Below are 19604 nucleotides of genomic sequence, written 5' to 3' on the forward strand. Positions count from 1 at the left end.
AGATTTTAAATACATTTCTATAATATATTCTATCAGTCAGGGGCCCAACAGGAAACAGATGGCATAGTGAAAATGGGATAATTTGGGATGAATGTAATAAAAGGGCGATTTACAAAGAGAAGGAACAGCGCCCCCTCCCTCTCAGAGTTAGGATCAGCAGGTTGCCATCTGCTCCCTAGCATCCCAGACTTGGAAAAGAGGGAATGGTCAGGGGACCTGTATACAAGTTCCTCTGCATGGGGCCTGGGGTACACTTCCCCTGATCTCTCACTCTCCCCCTCTCCCAAACTCCTGGTCTGCTCCCTGTTGGCCAAATCCAACCTGAAGCCAGAGAACCGGGGTGGTAGTTTTTAAGTCGATGCAGTCTAGTCTGGTGATTAAGGGTGGAGGGTGGAGCTGGAGAGACAAAGGAAAACCTCCAGCATGTGGCGTTTACATTTTAAATTAATACTGGACTGGATGTGGAAGAAGTGACAGCAGACCCAGCTGAGGTTGTAACCTCCGTCAGTCACTGACCAGCTGTAAATCAGTGTCTGTGAGCCACTTACTTTGTTAAAAAAAAGAAAATTAAAGGACTGGAATAAAGTCGATGAACTTATTCTGAAATGGTATGTCTCTGATGCATCATAAATCAAAATAAAATATTTTAAATATTGAATGCAGCAAAAAGTATCTGACATATCTAAACATTGTTTTAAATTGTGAAAACAAACCAAAAAAAAAAAATCCCTGTTGAAATAATTAGAGTCCTGGCAATACATCTTTCCAGTTGGTAAGTGGCTCTGGTATAATTAAATCTCTTACAGTGATCTGAAGCCAGATTTCAGTTGTTAGGGTGTGAGTCAAAAAGTAGAAAAGAAACTAGATTGCTTTTTCTCAGGGTCAGGCTCCCTTTAAGATATAACCTAGAAAGAAGAGAGGATATTCTCATTGTGCGCTAAGCATAGGATATGTGGATGAGACCACCAGGAATGTAATACGGGGAATCTTGGTGAACAAGGGACTGACTACAGATTGGTATGTCTGTATCTATTAATATTTTGATTGCTTAGGATTTATATGCTTACAAAATGAGATTATGTTAGATACTGCTGTTTGGATTCCATAGGCGTGTTACTCAAGGAAATGTCTTTCATTATAATCCCTGAGTTTGTAGTAGAAACCTGTGTCTCCTTTAATGAGCAGGGTATCTTTACAGAGAATAAGATTCCAGAAAAGCAAGGAGTCACAGAAAGCCAAACAGCTGCAGAAGAGTACAAATAGCTCTCATCTGAAAGGCACGATTTATCAAATGGGAGCATGATTGCTAGCAATCTTACTTTTTTTGGTGATTACAAAGTTGAGCATAGTAGCCCATGTGACTCTGCATGAAGACTTGTAAAGAGTTTTTAAAAACAGTTATGCATGAGTATTGGAGATTTTCATTTAAGCAGAAGGCTTCTGTGGAGGTAAATCAAGAGCATATGCTGGAAGAAAAATGCTGAGGGAGCCTTCGATCAGGAGAGAACATTAAGTGGGACTCCTAGGGGAAAGGCCTGTTTGTGCCTGTCTGGGGTGGGCTAATCTACATAATTGACTAAAACAGAATGAACAGCTGTGAAATACAGCATTTGAGTGTGTGGGTAAAACAAAATTACAAAATATACAGGGTCACTGAACATGTAATGTATTTTCATAGCATTATAGAATTTCCAGGCTCATTTGGGATATAAGAAATTGGCCAGTCCTCCAGAGAAGCTAAATGCCTTCATCAGGGTCAACTAGCTAGTTAGTGATAGCCTGGTAGTTAAGTACCTGGGCTCTGGAGACAACCATCCTCGATTTCAATCTCAAGTCCACCACACCGTCTGTGACTTTTAGAGAAAATCACTCTACCAACCTGTGCCTCTGTTTTCTTTTTCAAATTTTTTTCTTGAATTTTATTTTATTTATTTTTTTATGGCAGGATATTGCTAATTATCTATTTTATACATATTAGTGTATACATGTCAATCCCAGTCTCCCGATTCATCCCACCACCACCCCCCACGTCTGCTTTCCCCCCTTGGTGTCCATACATTTGTTCTTTACATCTGTGTCTCTATTTCTGCCCTGTAAACCGGTTCATCTGTACCATTTTTCTAGATTCCACATATAGGCGTTAATATAGGATATTTTTCTCTTTCTGACTTACTTCACTCTGTATGACAGACACTATGGTCCATCCACCTCACTACAAATAATTCAATTTCATTTCTTTTTATGGCTGAGTAATATTCCATTGTGTGAATGTGCCACATCTTCTTTATCCATTCGTCTGTCGAAGGACACTTAGGTTGCTTCCATGTCCGGGCTATTGTAAATAGAGCTGCAATGAACATTGTGGTACATGACTCTTTTTGAATTATGGTTTTCTCAGGGTATATGCCCAGTAGTGGGATTGCTGGGTCATATGGTAGTTCTATTTTTAGTTTTTTCAGGAACCTCCGTACTGTTCTCCTCAGTGGCTGTATCAATTTACATTCCTATCAACAGTGCAAGAGGGTTGCCTTTTCTCCACACCCTCTCCAGCATTTCTTTCTTTATTTATTTTAAAAAGTTTGTATATTTTTTCTTATTAGTCATCCATTTAATACACATCAGTGGATACATGTCAATCGCAATCACCCAATTCATCACACGACCACCCCCACCCCCCACTGCTTTCCCCCCTTGGTGTCCATACATTTGTTCTCTGCATCTGTGTCTCAATTTCTGCTCTGCAAACCGGTTCATCTGTACCATTTTCTAGGTTCCACATATATGCATTAATATACGATATTTGTTTTCCTCTTTCTGACTTACTTCATTCTGTATGACAGTCTCTAGATGCATCCACGTCTCTACAAATGACCCAGTTTCATTCCTTTTTATGGCTAAGTAATATTCCATTGTATATATGTACCACATCTTCTTTATCCATTTGTCTGTCGATGGGCATCTAGGTTGCTTCCATGACCTGGCTATTGTAAATAGTGCTGCAAAGAACATTGGGGTGCATATATCTTTTAAATTACTGTTTTCTCTGGTATATGCCCAGTAGTGGGATTGCTGGGTCATATGATAATTCTGTTTTTAGTTCTTTAAGGAACCTCCATACTGTTCTCCACAGTGGCTGTATCAATTTACATTTCCACCAACAGTGCAAGAGGGTTCCCTTTTCTCCACACCCTCTCCAGCATTTGTTGTTTGTAGATTTTCTGATGATGGCCATTCTGACTGGTGTGAGGTGATACCTCATTGTAGTTTTGATTTGCATTTCTCTAATGATTAGTGATTTTGAGCATCCTTTCACGTGTTTGTTGGCAATCTGTATATCTTCTTTGTAGAAATGTCTATTTAGGTCTTCTGCCCATTTTTGGATTGGATTGTTTGTTTTTTTGATATTGAGCTCCATGAGCTGCTTGTAAATTTTAGAGATTAATCCTTTGTCTGATGTTTCATTTGCAAATATTTTCTTCCATACTGAGGGTTGTCTTTTCATCTTGTTTATGGTTTTTGTGCTGTGCAAAAGCTTTTAAGTTTCATTAGGTCCCAATTGTTTATCTTTGTTTTTATTTCTATTGCTCTGGGAGGTGGATCAAAAAACACCTTGCTGTGCTTTATGTCAAACAGTGCTCTTCCTGTGTTTTCCTCTAAGAGTTTTATAGTGCCCAGTCTTACATTTAGGTCTTTAATCCATTTTGAGTTTATTTTTGTGTATGGTGTTAGGGAGTGTTCTAATATCATTCTTTTACATGTAGCTGTCCAGTTTTCCCAGCATCACTTATTGAAGAGACTGTCTTTTCTCCATTGTATATCTTTGCCTCCTTTCTCATTGATTAGTTGACCATAGGTGTGTGAGTTTATCTCTGGGCTTTCTATCCTGTTCCATTGATCCATATTTCTGTTTTTGTGCCAGTACCATATTGTCTTGATTACTGTAGCTTTGTAGTATAGTCTGAAGTCAGGGAATCTGATTCCTCCAGCTCCATTTTTTCCCCTCAATACTGCTTTGGCTCTTCCGGGTCTTTTGTGTCTCCATACAAATATTAAGACTTTTTGTTCTAGATCTGTAAAAAATGCCATTGGTAATTTGATAGGGATTGCATTGACTCTGTAGCTTCCTTTGGGTAGTATAGTCATTTTCACAATATTGATTCTTCCAATCCAAGAACATGGTATATCTCTCCGTTTGTTGGTATCATCTTTCATTTCTTTCATCAGTGTCTTATAGTTTTCTGCATAAAAGTCTTTTGTCTCCCTAGGTAGATTTATTCCTAGGTATTTTATTCTTTTTGTTGTAGTGGTAAATGGGAGTGTTTCCTTAAATTCTCTTTCAGATTTTTCATCATTATGTATAGGAATGCAGGAGATTTCTGTGCATTAATTTTGTATTCAGCAACTTTACCAAATTCATTGATTAGCTCTAGTAGTTTTTTGGTGGCATCTTTAGGATTCGCTATGTATGGTATCGTGTCATTTGCAAACAGTGACAGTTTTACTTCTTCTTTTCCAATTTGTGTTCCTTTTATTTTTTTTTTCTTCTCTGATTGCCACGGCTAGGACTTCCAGAGCTATGTTGAATAATAGTGGTGAGAGTGGACGTCCTTGTCTTGTTCCTGATCTTAGAGGAAATGCTTTCAGTTTTTCACCGTTGAGAATGATGTTTGCTCTGTGTTTGTCATATATGGCCTTTATAATGTTGAAATCGGTTCCCTCTGTGCCCACTTTCTGGAGAGTTTTTATCATAAATGAGTGTTGAATTTTGTCAAAAGCTTTCTCTGGCTCTATTGAGATGATCATATGGTTTTTATTCTTCAGTTTGTTAATATGGTGTATCACATTGATTGATTTGCGTATACTGAAGAATCCTTGCATCTCTGGGATAAATCCCACTTGATCATGGTGTATGATCCTTTTAATGTATTGTTGGATTCTGTTTGCTAGCATTTTGTTGAGGATTTTTCAATCTATTTTCATCAGTGATATTGGTCTCTAATTTTCTTTTTTTGAAGTATCTCTGTCTGGTTTTGGTATCAGGGTGATGGTGGCCTCATAGAATGAGTTTGCGAGTGTTCCTTCCTCTGCAATTTTTTGGAAGAGTTTGAGAAGGATGGGTGTTAGCTCTTCTCTAAATGTTTGATAGAATTCACCTGTGAAGCCATCTGGTCCTGGACTTTTGTTTGTTGGAAGATTTTTAATCACAGTTCCAATTTCATTACTTGTGATTGGTCTGTTCATATTTTCTGTTTCTTCCTGGTTCAGTCTTGGAAGGTTATACCTTTCTAAGAATTTGTCCATTTCTTCCAGGTTGTTCATTTTATTGGCATAGAGTTGCTTGTAGTAGTCTCTTAGGATGCTTTGTATTTCTGCAGTGTCTGTTGTAACTTCTCCTTTTTCATTCCTAATTTTATTGATTTGAGTCCTCTCTCTCTTTTTCTTGTTGTGTCTGGCTAATGGTTTATCAATTTTGTTTATCTTCTCTAAGAACCAGCTTTTAGTTTTATTGATCTTTGCTATTGTTTTCTTTGTTTCTATTTCATTTATTTCTGCTCTGATGTTTATGATTTCTTTCCTTCTGCTAACCTTGAGTTTTGTTTGTTCTTCTTTCTCTAGTTCCTTTAGGTGTAAGGTTGGATTGTTTACTTGAGATTTTTCTTGTTTCTTGAGGTAGGATTGTATTGCTATAAACTTCCCTCTTACAACTGCTTTTGCTGTATCCCATAGGTTTTGGTTCATCATGTTTTCATTGTCACTTGTCTCAGGGTATTTTTTGATTTCCTCTCTGATTTCTTCAGTGATCTCTTGGTTATTTAGTAACGTATTGTTTAGCCTCCATGTATTTGTGTTTTTTACGTTTTTTTCCCTCTAATTCATTTCTAATCTCATAGCGTTGTGGTCAGAAAAGATGCTTGGTACGATTTCAGTTGTCTTAAATTTAGTTAGGCTTGATTTGGACCCAAGATGTGACCTATCCTGGAGAATGTTCCGTGCGCACTTGAGAAGAAAGTGTAATCTGCTGTTATTGGATAGAATGTCCTATAAATATCAATTAAATCTATCTCGTCTATTGTGTCATTTAAAGCGTCTGTTTCCTTATTTACTTTCATTTTGGATGATCTGTCCATTGGTGTAAGTGAGGTGTTAAAGTCCCCCACTATTATTCTGTTACTGTCGATTTCCTCTTTTAGAGCTGTTAGCAGTTGCCTTATGTATTGAGGTGCTCCTATGTTGGGTGCATATATATTTATAATTGTTATATCTTCTTCTTGGATTGATCCTTTGATCATTATGTATTGTCCTTCCTTGTCTCTTGTAACATTCTTTATTTTAAAGTCTATTTTATCTGATATGAGTATGGCTACTCCAGCTTTCTTTTGATTTCCATTTGCATGGAATATCTTTTTCCATCCCCTCACTTTCAGTCTGTATGTGTCCCTAGGTCTGAAGTGGGTCTCTTGTAGACAGCATATATATGGGTCTTATTTTTGTATCCAGTCAGCAAGCCTGTGTCTTTTGGTTGGAGCATTTAATCCTTTGACATTTAAGGTAATTATCGATATGTATGTTTCCATTACCGTTTTCTTAATTGTTTTGGGTTTGTTTTTGTAGGTCCTTTTCTTGTCTTGCGTTTCCCACTTAGAGAAGTTCCTTTAGCATTTGTTGTAGAGCTGATTTGGTGGTGCTGAATTCTCTTAGCTTTTGCTTGTCTGTAAAGCTTTTGATTTCTCCATCAAATCTGAATGAGATCTGTGCTTGGTAGAGTAATCTTGGTTGTAGGTTCTTCCCTTTCATCACATTAAGTATATCATGCCACTCCCTTCTGACTTGTAGAGTTTCTGCTGAGAAATTAGCTGTTAACCTTGTGGGAGTTCCCTTGTATGTTATTTGTCATTTTTCTCTTGCTGCTTTCAATAATTTTTCTTTGTTTTAATTGTTGTCAATTTGATTACTATGTGTCTTGGCATATTTCTCCTTGGGTTTATCCTGCCTGGAACTCTCAGTTCTTCCTGTACTTGGGTGGCTATTTCCTTTCCCATGTTAGGGAAGTTTTTCACTATAATCTCTTCAGATATTTTTCTGGGTCCTTTCTCTCTCTCTTCTCCTTCTGGGACCTGTATAATGCGAATGTTGGTGTGTTTAATGTTGTCCCAATGCTCTCTTAGACTGTCTTCATTTCTTTTCATTCTTTTTTCTTTATTCTTTATTCACTGCTCCGTGGCAGTGAATTCCACCATTCTGTCTTCCCAGTCACTTATCCATTCTTCTGCCTCAGTTTTTCTGCTATTGATTCCTTCTAGTGTGGTTTTTCATTTCAGTTATTGTACTGTTCATCTCTGTTTGCTTGTTCTTTAATTCTTCTAGGTCTTTGTTAAACATTTCTTTCATCTTCTTGATCTTTGTCTCCATTCTTTTTCTGAGGTCCTGGATCAACTTCACTATCATTATTCTGACTCTTTTTCTAGAAGATTGCCTATCTCCACTTCTTTAGGTGTCTTTATGGGGTTTTATCTTGTTCCTTCATGTCGTGCATAGTCCTCTGCCTTTTTCTTTTGTCTATCTTTCTGTGAATGTGGTTTTCATTCCACAGGCTGCAGGATTGTAGTTCTTCTCGCTTATTCTGTCTGCCCTCTCTCAATTTTCCTATCTGTAAAATGGGAATAGTAATAGGATGCTCCACATGTTAAATGAGATGATACATTTCAGTAACACTAGATCGTGTCTGGAATATAGTAGGTGGTCAATTAATTTGAGGTGTATTTACTATTATTGAGCATGCCAAGCTGAAGTCACCTAAACTCTACAGTAGATTTTCTATCTACTCTACAAAAAGCAAGAGCATATCACAAGAGCAGATATATGTGAGAAATTAGTTTCCCAGCTAAAATAGTTTTAAGATACAAAATAATGTCAAGTCTTCTTGGAGATATTAAAACAAAAAATTTTAAGTACCTTTGTGGGAAATGACTCAGATGAGCTCTTTAGAACTCTTTGAAATTTCAGTTCATCCTCTAATGCTTAAATTCAGTAATTGGAATTTTCCCCCAGAGCTGAAGTCTTTAATGTTTGTTTTACAGTTCACAAAATATGTATCAATGTATTTTTTGATAACTGACCTTTTTTAACATCCTAATTTTTCTCTATTAATCCTGCATACTAATACCAGGGGGTTCCTTTATTCCTTGTAATTAGAATAAGTTGTGCTTTTAGGTAAATGTACATTTTGAACAAAGGAAAAGCGTGTGGTGAATTAGAACAATATGTTTTGAATATAGTTGAGGATAAGGCAGCTGACTTTCTTAAAAAATATGCAAAGATGCTGAAAACAAATTTTTTTGTGTGGAATAGCTTGATGGTTGTCTAGATAAAGAAATCAAACAAAGTAAAAGTCCAGAGTCACTTTTCAATAATCTCTGGATGAAATCCTAACAAGTTTTCACATTTTAAAGCACATGTTTAACCATGTACTCTAGCTCCTGAAGTCCCTCTTGAAGAATCTGCTGAAAGACCCCAAGTGTGTCACGTTGATGATTCTGAGTTATTTCCTATTGGCTGAGTGGCAGAGGCATTTATTATTACTTAATAACTGTCTTTGGTCATATTCAAACTTGGAATGATATAGTAGTATCAGTAAATGTCAGGTAATGACACCATAAAATATCTATTATGGCTTTAATATGAAATGCTGGCATAATTGTTGTATTTCTTGATTTTATGCATGACTTTAGTGACTCTTATTTTATTTTACATATTTAGTTTCCTTGCACTATGCCAGTATTTTATGACATAAATCATTTTTGATGACAGTGTCCAATGGCTGAGGAATAAAAATTTATCTAAAAATCTCTTAGCCCAGTCGGAATAATCAGTATTCCCCAAAGGTGGCTCTCTTCATGCCATAGTATTCAGCCCCAAAGAAGACACATTTCCACTTTTAGCTATAGAAGATTTGCTACAGGTAAATGAGGTAAATTTTGTAGGTATCCTTGACTGTTTCCTTTGACTGAAAACAGAACTGTCTTCATATATTTCACAATGGTCTTGAAACTTAATCAGGATGCCTGCCTAATGAGTTACTAGCTTCACTTCAAAGACTCCTAGTAGTGATGTTGAGTAATTTAAGGCCCATTAAGGATCTTTATCAGGATTCAGAAAGGCATGTTCATGAAAACCCTTTAAGTATATTTGTTTTATTGACTTATTCTTAGAGAAACAACCCTGTTACAAATCTGAAAGTCCCCGAGAATAGATTTTGATGTTGATTGTTGAGCTTTTCTGAGTAAGATTCACTTCAGGGTAGCTTCTTCTGTAAGGATGATTTTGACTTTTAAATTTGCTTGAGAATTTTTTATATAAATTAAATCAGACACTTAATCTAGAGAATTACTTCAAAATCCTCAATTTGGGAATACTTATGACCATGGCTGTCTTTGTTTGTTTTATGTTGTTGTTATTATTATTATTTTTATTTTAATCTTGGGTTATTGACATATGTCAACACCTGGCAAGATTTTTGAGGTAGAAATAAGGAAAAAATTGTTCCTGCTCTCACAAAGCACCTAGAAAATATGCAGATTGGTTACACGTCAGTACTTTGTCCTAAAAGTTGTTAGTAAGAATTTCGTATACACATATGGCATGATGACTCTTTTGAGTATTTATATATCATATTTTATAGCTCTGCTTTGCTTATAAAATAAGTTTGTGGGTATTCTACATTTCTTCATGTATACAAACATATACATATGCACACTACCAAGTAACGACTGGCTAAATGAGTTATCACTGTATTTACTCATTAGCAGTGAGTAATAACAAAAGATGCAGAATATTTAATGTTACAGATTTTTTCCTACTTTTATTATCTCACAGCAAAGCAGGATGGCAAGTTTTTAGTTCAGGGTTTCAGGAGCAACCTACTATTGGCGCGTGTAAGTGACTTATCTCAGGTCACTCATCCTGGTTTGTTTGATCAGGATTCCAAATGGATTATTTTGGCTACAGTTTCTGTTTTAATCCAACAGGAGATACAAATGCTTATAAACATCAACTAGAAAACATTTATATATATTTTTTAGTTTTACAGAGTATACTATAGCATTAAAAACAGTAAAACATTGGTGTGAATATGAATGTTGTTGATGTGAGAAAAACACTTTCATAATACTTCATTTTTAAAACATGAGTAGAAACTCAGTTGCTTCTACAATAGAATTAGTCAATTTATTTTTCTTGCTCACAGCACTAGTGTTCACAGATGTTAGTTGCCATGAATATGCATCAGCAGAAAGTGTAAACTACAACCTGTTATAGCAATTGCAAATTTCACCTCACTTACACAGTCAGTCATCTATTTATGGCTCTCCTTTTTTATGGTATGTATGCTCTTGTATCTTTCATGTCTTTTGTGTTCATTCTATCAAATGAAGTTGATTTTCTCTAGTGTCTCAAGATGGAGATTGTCTGCTATTTTTCATAAATAGCATGAGAATTTGGTATGCCCACTATGCACCTAATTATATTTCCTTTGAATATTTCTCTTCTATACAGTTCAATTTCCTGTATGTTAGTGGTAATTCAGGTTGGATCTACACTTTGGAAAAAGTCAGTGGACCAGTGAAAAATTTAGCCAAGTATCACATAGCCAAAATAAATTCTTTTTTTAACCCTGAGTAAATGTGAATGTTAATTTTTATATAATTTTTAGAATTTATAAAATATAGGTATTTGATCAGTCCCACTGAAAGGAAAAACAATCAGTTCGATACTAAGATAAACTCTGGTACTAGTTATGTAATGCTAATTAAGTGGATTAAAATTTACTTACTGTGAAAAATATAAAAAGAATCCCTAAAACCTAAGACACATTGTAAGTTTAAAAAAAGAGAAATGATGCAATAAAATAATCCTCCAAATAAAAGATTTATGCACAGCAAAACCAGCTGCTTGACTCTGTATAATTCATGTATTTATCCTTTCAACAGATACTTTTTGATTCACTTACACAGAAAAAAGTCTGTGTCTTTCAACAGCTTAAATTTTACTGGGAAAAATAGTTCTTACAAGAAAAGAAATAAGCAAGATAATTTCAGATTGTAGTAATTCCTTGAAGGAAATAAACAGCTAAGATGGAGCATTAGTTAAGGCAGCCACTTTGGGTGGGCTGCTCAGGAAAGCCCTTTCAGAGGAGTTGATTTTTCAGCTAAAGGATCGGAAAACATGCTCTGTGAGTATCGGGGGGGACACACGTTCTAGGCAGAGAGAACACATGTTAAGGCTGGAAATAGTGAGTGAGGACTTGGTATGAGAAAATACTGGGAGAGAAGGGTGAGATTACTCAGGGCACAATAGGCCACAGCCAAGACTGGAGTTTTTGGAAGAGCCACTGAAAATTTTAAAGAGGAGGGATGAAATCTGATCTATGGTTTTAAAACATCTGACTGTTGTATGAATTATAGTTAGTAGGGAGGCACATGGAGAGGCTAGGAGACCAAGATACTATAATAACATGGAAGTGAGGCAGTGGGACCACAGACACTGAGGAAGGCAGTGGAGGTGGAAAGGAGTCGAGGCAGAGTAGCCATCTCCTGGTGAAGGAGAGCAAGGAGCCCAGGATGAACATCACCCCTAGGATGCTCACTTATCTCTAAAGAGGAAAACAAAAATGAACAGAGCACAAACCCGAATGAAGAAGTCATCAAACTAAAGAGGCATGAACTACTTACATGAAGTCATTTAGGTATTTCCATCCTACAGCTGAGGAGTAGGACTCTCACACCTAACTAAGGGATTTCAGAGATTCAGTCTACCTGCACTACTTGTCTAAGCTCTGCCCAAGACCTCCTAATGAAAAAGGCCTAGCTATGGATTGTTTCTCCCAAGCTGGATCTGCATCTTATTTCTCTGTTTCCAACACACGGTATATAGTACCTCTAGGAGCAGAGTAAGCAAAGTTGGTCAAATTTAACATCAGTTTGTCCTCTTAGTTTTTTTCAGCAGATGTGAAGGGCCTATTACATAAATTATTCTATTAGTTCATACAGAAACTCTGTTAGGCTGTTATTACTGTTGTTGTGAAGAATGCCCCCTTTTTACAGACAAAGAAACTAAGGTTGGTTAGGAGATATTAACCATCTGGATGTGTATCACAGTTAGTGAGGCAGAATTAGAATCCAAACCTATGTCTGTGTGTTTTAAAACTTCTGCTTTTCCATAACATTGTGCTGCCTTATTGATCAGAAACCAAATTGATAAATCATTTAGGGCGGTATGCTTTTTGGCTCTTTCTAGCAGGTCTTCCATTAGTGAAAAGTGAGATTAGTGAAAAATGGTGACAGAGAAATATAAAGACATTAAAGAGACATATTCATTTCTTCCTGATAAATTAATAAAGGTACAGTGTGTCCTAAATAAATAACTCTGCCAACCAACAGGAGGAAGCTCTCCAACAGGCCTTGAGAATATCAGATTACTCAGGACAGAGCAAATCAGGTGACAGATGACAGGCATATGGTATGTTATACTAATACACTTGCAAAGCACCACACTATGTATAGAAAGGTCAAAAATGATGGACCAAAGCCAAGATTGTTGGAAGGTTTGATTTTAGGGTCTTGAGAAGGGGAGGAGAAAACAAATGTGAGTGCAAGAGTAATATCCATGTTGGTTTTCTCAATCACCTTTGATGCTTGTAAGCTAGAGTCCTGGGACGGCCCCCTCCCACCCCCAAGACCTTCTGGAGAATGGGAACTGCCTGTTTAACAAACGTTCCCAGGTGATTTGGGTACCAAGTAGGTAATGGACCACATCTTGGGAGAATACTGATTTAGTCCACTCTGTTTAATTTACAAAGCATCGTGAGGCTCATCAAGGAAAATGGTTATCCAAAGTTGTAGCACTCTTTTTTTTGTTGTTAGAGCTTAAGCTAAATCAGTCTCCTAGAGGCCCAGTGCTGTCTTCTTTGAGACTTAGATTTAGTTTCTCCAGCTCAGTCATGGATCAGCTAACGGCATGTATCATTGATATTTCTCTTCTAGAATCACAACCACAGCTGCCTGCATGATGGACCTGAGGCGGTACCCGCTGGATGAACAAAACTGCACCTTGGAAATTGAAAGCTGTAAGTTTTTCTGACAATCCAGTTAGACTGAACTTGGCTTTAAGGTTCTCCTTGGGCAAAGGTCTCCTACCCTGGTTCACATCCACAACACAAGTCCTGCAAAGGTTGTGCTAGTGTGCCAAATTTGGTGGAGGGAGGTGCTCACAGTGTCTTCCCTCAGTCATGCTGCCACCCTCTTAGTGTCATCCCTAAGTCCCTGGGAGGGATGTGTAGGGAAGCAGTAATCTAGCAATAAAAGGAAGATACTAAGAGTCTGGAAGGACACCAAGGGCTATTTCAGGAATTTATTATATGGAATTGTTGCAACTAGCTGCAACAGGCTTGGAAAGATAGGTGGAGATGGCAGCATAACACGAGATGTCCTTATTGCCTTTGCCTTTCACAAATGTTCTCTCTGCAATTAATTGCAGAGTAAAAGTGGCCTCTGGATTAGTTAAAACATTCATAGAGTGTGGATTGGTGGAATATTTTTTACTTCGAGGGGCTATTTTCATTGTTTCAAATTTATTTTACATTCTTGCTGAAGGCCATATGATGAGCAAGGTTGGTGTATGTGTGTTTTTATTCTCTTTCCTGTGCTGACCTGTTTTACAATGTTGGTGCTTTTCTAGGCCGCATTTTCAGCATCCTTCTTGATGATTCAGTCACCTACCCTGTTGACTGGGCTAAAGCGTTTATTTCATAACCCATTTCCATTTCAGAGGTCACACAGAGAGGTCGTTTGAGGTGGAGTAGGATTTCAAATCTTTTTTCTCTCTCAATTCTTTGCAGTGTTTTCCTATTTAATCCTATCAAACAATTGGAAGCTGATGATTTTATATCCAGCATTCTAGATAATGACTAGCTTGACTGCTTTGTGGATACTCTCAGTCTTTGGGAGGAACTCTAGCCTTGGCGAGCCATGAAACTCTAAATCACTGCTCTGAGCAGAAATACTGCATTTATGACACATTGCTGGTAGTTTTGCCCATTTCAAAAAATAGCTTCGAGGGATAATTAAATTTATATGCACTTTTTGAAGAACCTGATTGCATACTTGTATTTCCAAATCATCATGATTTTCACATTAGATCTTTGCCATAAAGAACTATTTAATGAAATTGGTCCAAGGGATTTTGATGATGATTATTTTCATGTAGATATCTCTCGGATAACTTTGCATTTTTGTAACTCATGACACAGTTTAGAGAATAATGTTCTTCAAAGTTCAAATTCTTTCGTTGTTTCAAATCGCTGATATAAGGATATTTTGAAAAAAGTATGTTGCTGTGTACTACAAATGAATTTTTGTGGTAAGAGCATTTTTTTGTGGTAGAATTTGACTGGAATTTTAAATAATCATAATTGTACATGGTTAAAGCACCTGCACTGATGTAATGTCACTTGCGCCTTTCACAACCCTCATAGTAGTAAACGAGGCCTTTTTATTTTGAAGAACCGATGATGCCTAAGGACACAGGCAGCATCCAAGTGTTCCATGTAATTAAAGTATAATTCTGACATGAATATTCTTTTTGACATGAATATTTAAAAATTAACATGATAACTCCTGGACTTCCCTGGTGACGCAGTGGTTAAGAATCTGCCTGCCAATGCAGGAGACACGGGTTGGAGCCCTGGTCCGGAAGATTCCACATGCCGTGGGGCAAATAAGCCCATGTGCCACAACTACTGAAACCCGTGTGCCACAACTACTGAAGCCCACGCGCCTAGAGCCCATGCTCTGCAACAAGAGAAGCCACCTCAATGAGAAGCCCGTGCATAGCAACGAAGAGTAGCCCCCGCTCACCACAGCTAGAGAAAGCCCTTGTGCAGCAACAAAGACCCAACGTAACCAAAAATAAATAAATAAATGAATTAATTAAAAAAAGAAACATGATAACTCCTTAGACTTTTAGAAAGTTTAAGTTTTATAAAGGGGCTTTTACATATCTCATTTCAGTTCACAATTACCCTGGTAAATGATATAGATTTTTCCAGCTTTTTTGAGATACAATTGACATATGTCATTGTGTGAGTTTAAGATGTACAGTGTGATGATTTGTTATGTGTATGTATTACAAAATGATTACCACAATATGGTTAGTTAACACATTCATCACTTCACATAGTTACCGTGTGTGTGTGTGTGTGTGTGTGTGTGTATTAAGAACTTCTAAGATTTACTCTATTAGAAACTTTAAGTATATTGTACAGTATTGTTAACTATAATCACCATTCTGTAGATTAGATACTCAGATCTTATTCACCTTATGAATGAAAGTTTGTACCCTTTAAGTGTTTCTATGAGTTCGGTATTTTTTTAGATTCCACATATAAGAAAGATCATACAGAGCTGGTCTTCCTCTCTCTGACTTATTTCACTTAACCTAATGCCCTCATGGTTCATCCATGTTGTCACAAGGATTTCCTTTTTATAGAAGAATAATATTCCATTCTCTGTGTATGTGTGTGCGTGTGTGTGTGTGTGTATATCACATCTTCTTTATCCATTCATCCATCAACAGACACCTAGGTTGCCTCTACATCTTGGCTGTTATAAAGAATGCTGCATCAGTTAATCTACGACAAAGGAGGCAAGACTACACAATGGTGGAAAGACAGTCTCTTCAACAAATGGTGCGGGAAAAACTGGACAGCTGCATGTAAAAAAATGAAATTAGATCACTCTTTTACACAGAAATAAGCTCAAAATAGATTAAAGACCTAAATGTGAGACTGGACACTATAAAACTCCTAGAGGAAAACATAGGCAGAACACTCTCTGACATAAATCGCAGCAATATCTTTTTCAATCCATCTCCCAGAATAATGGAAATAAAAATAAAAATAAACAAATGAGACCTAATTAAACTCAAAAGTTTTTGAACAGCAAAGGCAACCATAAACAAAACAAAAAGACAACCCACAGATTGGGAGAAAATATTTGCAAATATTTTTTGACCGACAAGGGATTAGTCTCCAAAATTTACCAACAGCTCATGAGGCTTAATATCATCAAAACAAACAAGCCAATCAAAAAATGTGCAGAAGACCTAAATAGACATTTCTCCAAAAAAGACATACAGATGGGCAAGAGGCACATGAAAAGATGTTTAATATCGCTAATTATTAGAGAAATGCAAGTCAAAACTACAATGAGATATCACCTCACACCAGTCAAAACAGCTATCGTGAAAAAATCTCTAAACAATAAATGCTGGAGAGGGTGTGGAGCGAAGGGAACCTTCCTACACTGTTGGTGAGAATGTAAATTGGTAAAGCCACTATGGAGAACAGTATGGAGCTTCCTTAAAAAACTAAAAATAGAGCTACCATATGACCCTGCAATCCCACTCCTGGGCATGTATGTGGAGAAAAACATGGTCCGAAAGGATGCACACACCCCAGTGTTCATTGCAGCACTGTTTACAATAGCCAAGACATGGAAGCAACCTAAATGTCCATCGACAGAGGAATGGATAAAGAAGATGTTGTACATGTATACAATGGAATATAACTCAGCCATTAAAAAGATTGAAATAATGCCATTTGCAGCAACATGGACGGACTTAGAGATTGTCATACTGAGTGAAGTAAGTCAGACAGAGAAAGAGAAATATTGTATGGTATCCATTATATATGGAATCTAAAAAAAAAATGATACAAATGAACTTATTTACAAAACAGAAACAGACTCATAGACTTAGAGAACGAACTTATGATTACCGGGCAGAAGGGTGGGAGGAAGGGATAGTTAGGGAGTTTGGGATGGACATGTACACAGTGCTATATTCAAAATGGATAACAAACCAGGGCCTGCTGTATAGCACAGGGAACTCTGCTCAATGTCATGTGGCAGCCTGGATGGGAGGGGAGTTTGGAGGAGAATGGATACATGTATATGTATGCTGAGTTACTTTGCTGTGCACCTGAAGCTGTCACAACGTTGTTCGTTGGCTATACTACAATATAAAATAAAAAGTTTTAAAAAAAAGAATGTTGCAATGAACATGGTTGTACAGGAACTTCTTAGTGCTAGTGATTTAATTTCTTTTGGATATGTACCCAGAAGCAGGATTGCTGGATCATATGGTAGTTCTGGTTTTAATTTTTTGAGAAACTTCCATACTGTTTTCCATAGTGACTGTACTAATTTACATTCTTATCATCAGTGTACAAGATTCCCTGTTTTTCACATCCTAGCTAGCAAGCACTTATCTGTTGTCTTTTTTATGATAGCCATTCTAACAGGTGTGAGGTTGTTGTTCATTGTGGTTCTGATTTGCATTTCCCTGGTGCAAATTCTTTTGCATGTGGTTATCCAGTTTTCCCAACACCATTCATTGAATGAGACTATCATTTCTCCATTGAGCATTCTTGACTCCCTTGTCAAATATTAGTTGGCCATATATGTGAGGGTTTATTTCTGGACTCTCAGTTCTGCTTCATTGGTCTATGTGTCTGTTTTTACGACAGACCCATACTGCTTTGATTACTGTAGTTTTGTAGGATAGTTTAAAATCAGGAGTGTGATACCTCCAGCTTTATTATTCTTGTTTCATATTGCTTTAGCTATTCAGAATCTTTTGTTCCATACAAATTTTATGATTGTTTGTTCAATTTCTGTAAAAACTGCCATTGGAATTTTGGTAAGTATTGCATTGAATCTATAGATGGCTTTGGGTGGTGGATATTTTAACAATATTAATTCTTCTGATTCATGAACATGGGATATCTTTCCATTTATTTGCATCTTCTTTAGTTTCTTTCATCAATGTTTTATAGATTTCATTGTACAGATCTTTAACCTCCTTGATCAAGCATTCCTTATCTCTAAGTATTGTATTGTTTTTGATGCTCCTGTGAAGAGGATTGTTTTCTTAATTTCATTTTCAGATAGTTTATTGTTAGTGTATAAAATTACAACTGATTTTTATATGTTAATTTTGTATACTGCAACTTTATTGAATTAGTTTGTTCTAGCAGCTTTTTGGCAGTCTTTAAGGTTTTCTATATGCAAGATCATATCACCTGCCAACAGAGACAGTTTTACTTCTTTCTTTCTAATTTGGATATCTTTTATTTCTTTTTTTCTTGCTTGATTGCTATGGCTAGGACTTTTAGTACTGTGTTGAATAGGAGTTGTGAGTGGGCCCCCCTTTTTCTGATCTGAGAGGAAAAGCTTTCAGCCTCTCCTCATTGAGTATGATATGAGCTGTGGGCTTGTTATATAATGGCCTTTATCATGTTGAGGTACATTCCTTCTAACCTAATTTGTCAAGGATTTTTATCATGAAAAAGTGTTGCTTTTTTCAAATGCTTTTTCTGCATCTATTGAGTTAATTATTATTTTTACCTTTCATTTTGATTTGCATATGCTGAATCATCCTTGCATTCCAGAGCTGAATCCCACTTGCTCATGGTGTATTTTTCCAATGTGCTGTTGAATTTGGTTTGCTAGTATTTTGTTGAGGATTTTTGCATCTATATGTATCAAGGATATTAGCCTGTAGTTTTCTTTTCTTGCAGTATCCTTATCTGACTTTGGTGTCAGGGTAATCCTGGCCTTGTAAAGTGAGTTTGGGAGCATTCCTTTCTCTTTAATTTTTTTTGAATAGTTTAAGAATATTTGGCATTAATTCTTCTTTGAATGCTTGGTAAAATTCACCAGTGAAAATATTTGGTTCTGGTCTTTTCTTTGTTGGGAAGTTTTTCATTACTGATTAAATCTTTTTACTTATCTCTTACTTATAATTGTTTTGTTCATATTTTCTTTTTCTTCATGACTCAGTCTTAGTAAATTGTATGTTTCTAGTAATTTATCCGTTTCTTCTAGATTGTTTAATTTATTGGCGTACAACTGTTCCTAGTAGTCTCATGACCCTTTGTATTTCTGTGGTATCATCTGGAATGGAATGTCTCCTCTTCCATTAATAATTCTATTTATTTGTGCCCTTTTTTTTTCTTGTTTAGTCTAGCTAAAGGTTTGTCAGTTTTGTTTATCTTTTCAAATACCCAACTCTTAATCTTCTTGATCGTCTATGATTGTTTTATTTTTATTGGTATCCTGTTTTCTATTTTATTTATTTCTGATCTAATCTTTATAATTTCCTCTTTCTGCCAACTTTGGGCCTAGCTTTTTCTTCTTTTCCTAGTTCCTCAAGGTATGTTAGGTTGTTTATTTGAGAACTTTATGTTTTTCTTGATACATGAGTTTACAGCTATGAACATCCTCTTGGAACAGTTTTTGTTGCATTCTATAAGTTTTGTTATGTTGTGTTTCTGTTTCATTTGTCTCAAAAAAATTTTTGTTCACTTTTGATGTATTCTTTTATCCATTGATTGTTCAGGATTGTGTTGTTTTATTTCATATATGTGTGCATTTTCCAGCTTTCCTCCTGTTATTGATTTCCAGTTTCATACCATTGTGGCAGGAAAAGATACTTGATATAATTTCTATCTTCTTGAATTTTTTGAGACTTGTTTTGTGACCTAGCCTATA

General features: G+C 36.3%; 1 protein-coding gene across 6 annotated transcripts in view; it reads left to right on the top strand.

The window, feature by feature from the left end:
* Positions 1-19604, top strand: part of GABRB2 (gamma-aminobutyric acid type A receptor subunit beta2) — a 389457-nt gene that overhangs the window by 129679 nt on the left and 240174 nt on the right. For all 6 annotated transcript variants that reach the window (XM_067732940.1, XM_067732938.1, XM_067732939.1 and 3 more), the window contains exon 6: positions 13038-13120. In XM_067732940.1, coding sequence (XP_067589041.1) covers positions 13038-13120 — 83 coding nt within the window. The remainder of the gene's footprint in view (positions 1-13037; positions 13121-19604) is intronic.

This window comes from Pseudorca crassidens, chromosome 3, assembly GCF_039906515.1.
Source record: "Pseudorca crassidens isolate mPseCra1 chromosome 3, mPseCra1.hap1, whole genome shotgun sequence".
Classification (NCBI taxonomy): domain Eukaryota; kingdom Metazoa; phylum Chordata; class Mammalia; order Artiodactyla; family Delphinidae; genus Pseudorca; species Pseudorca crassidens.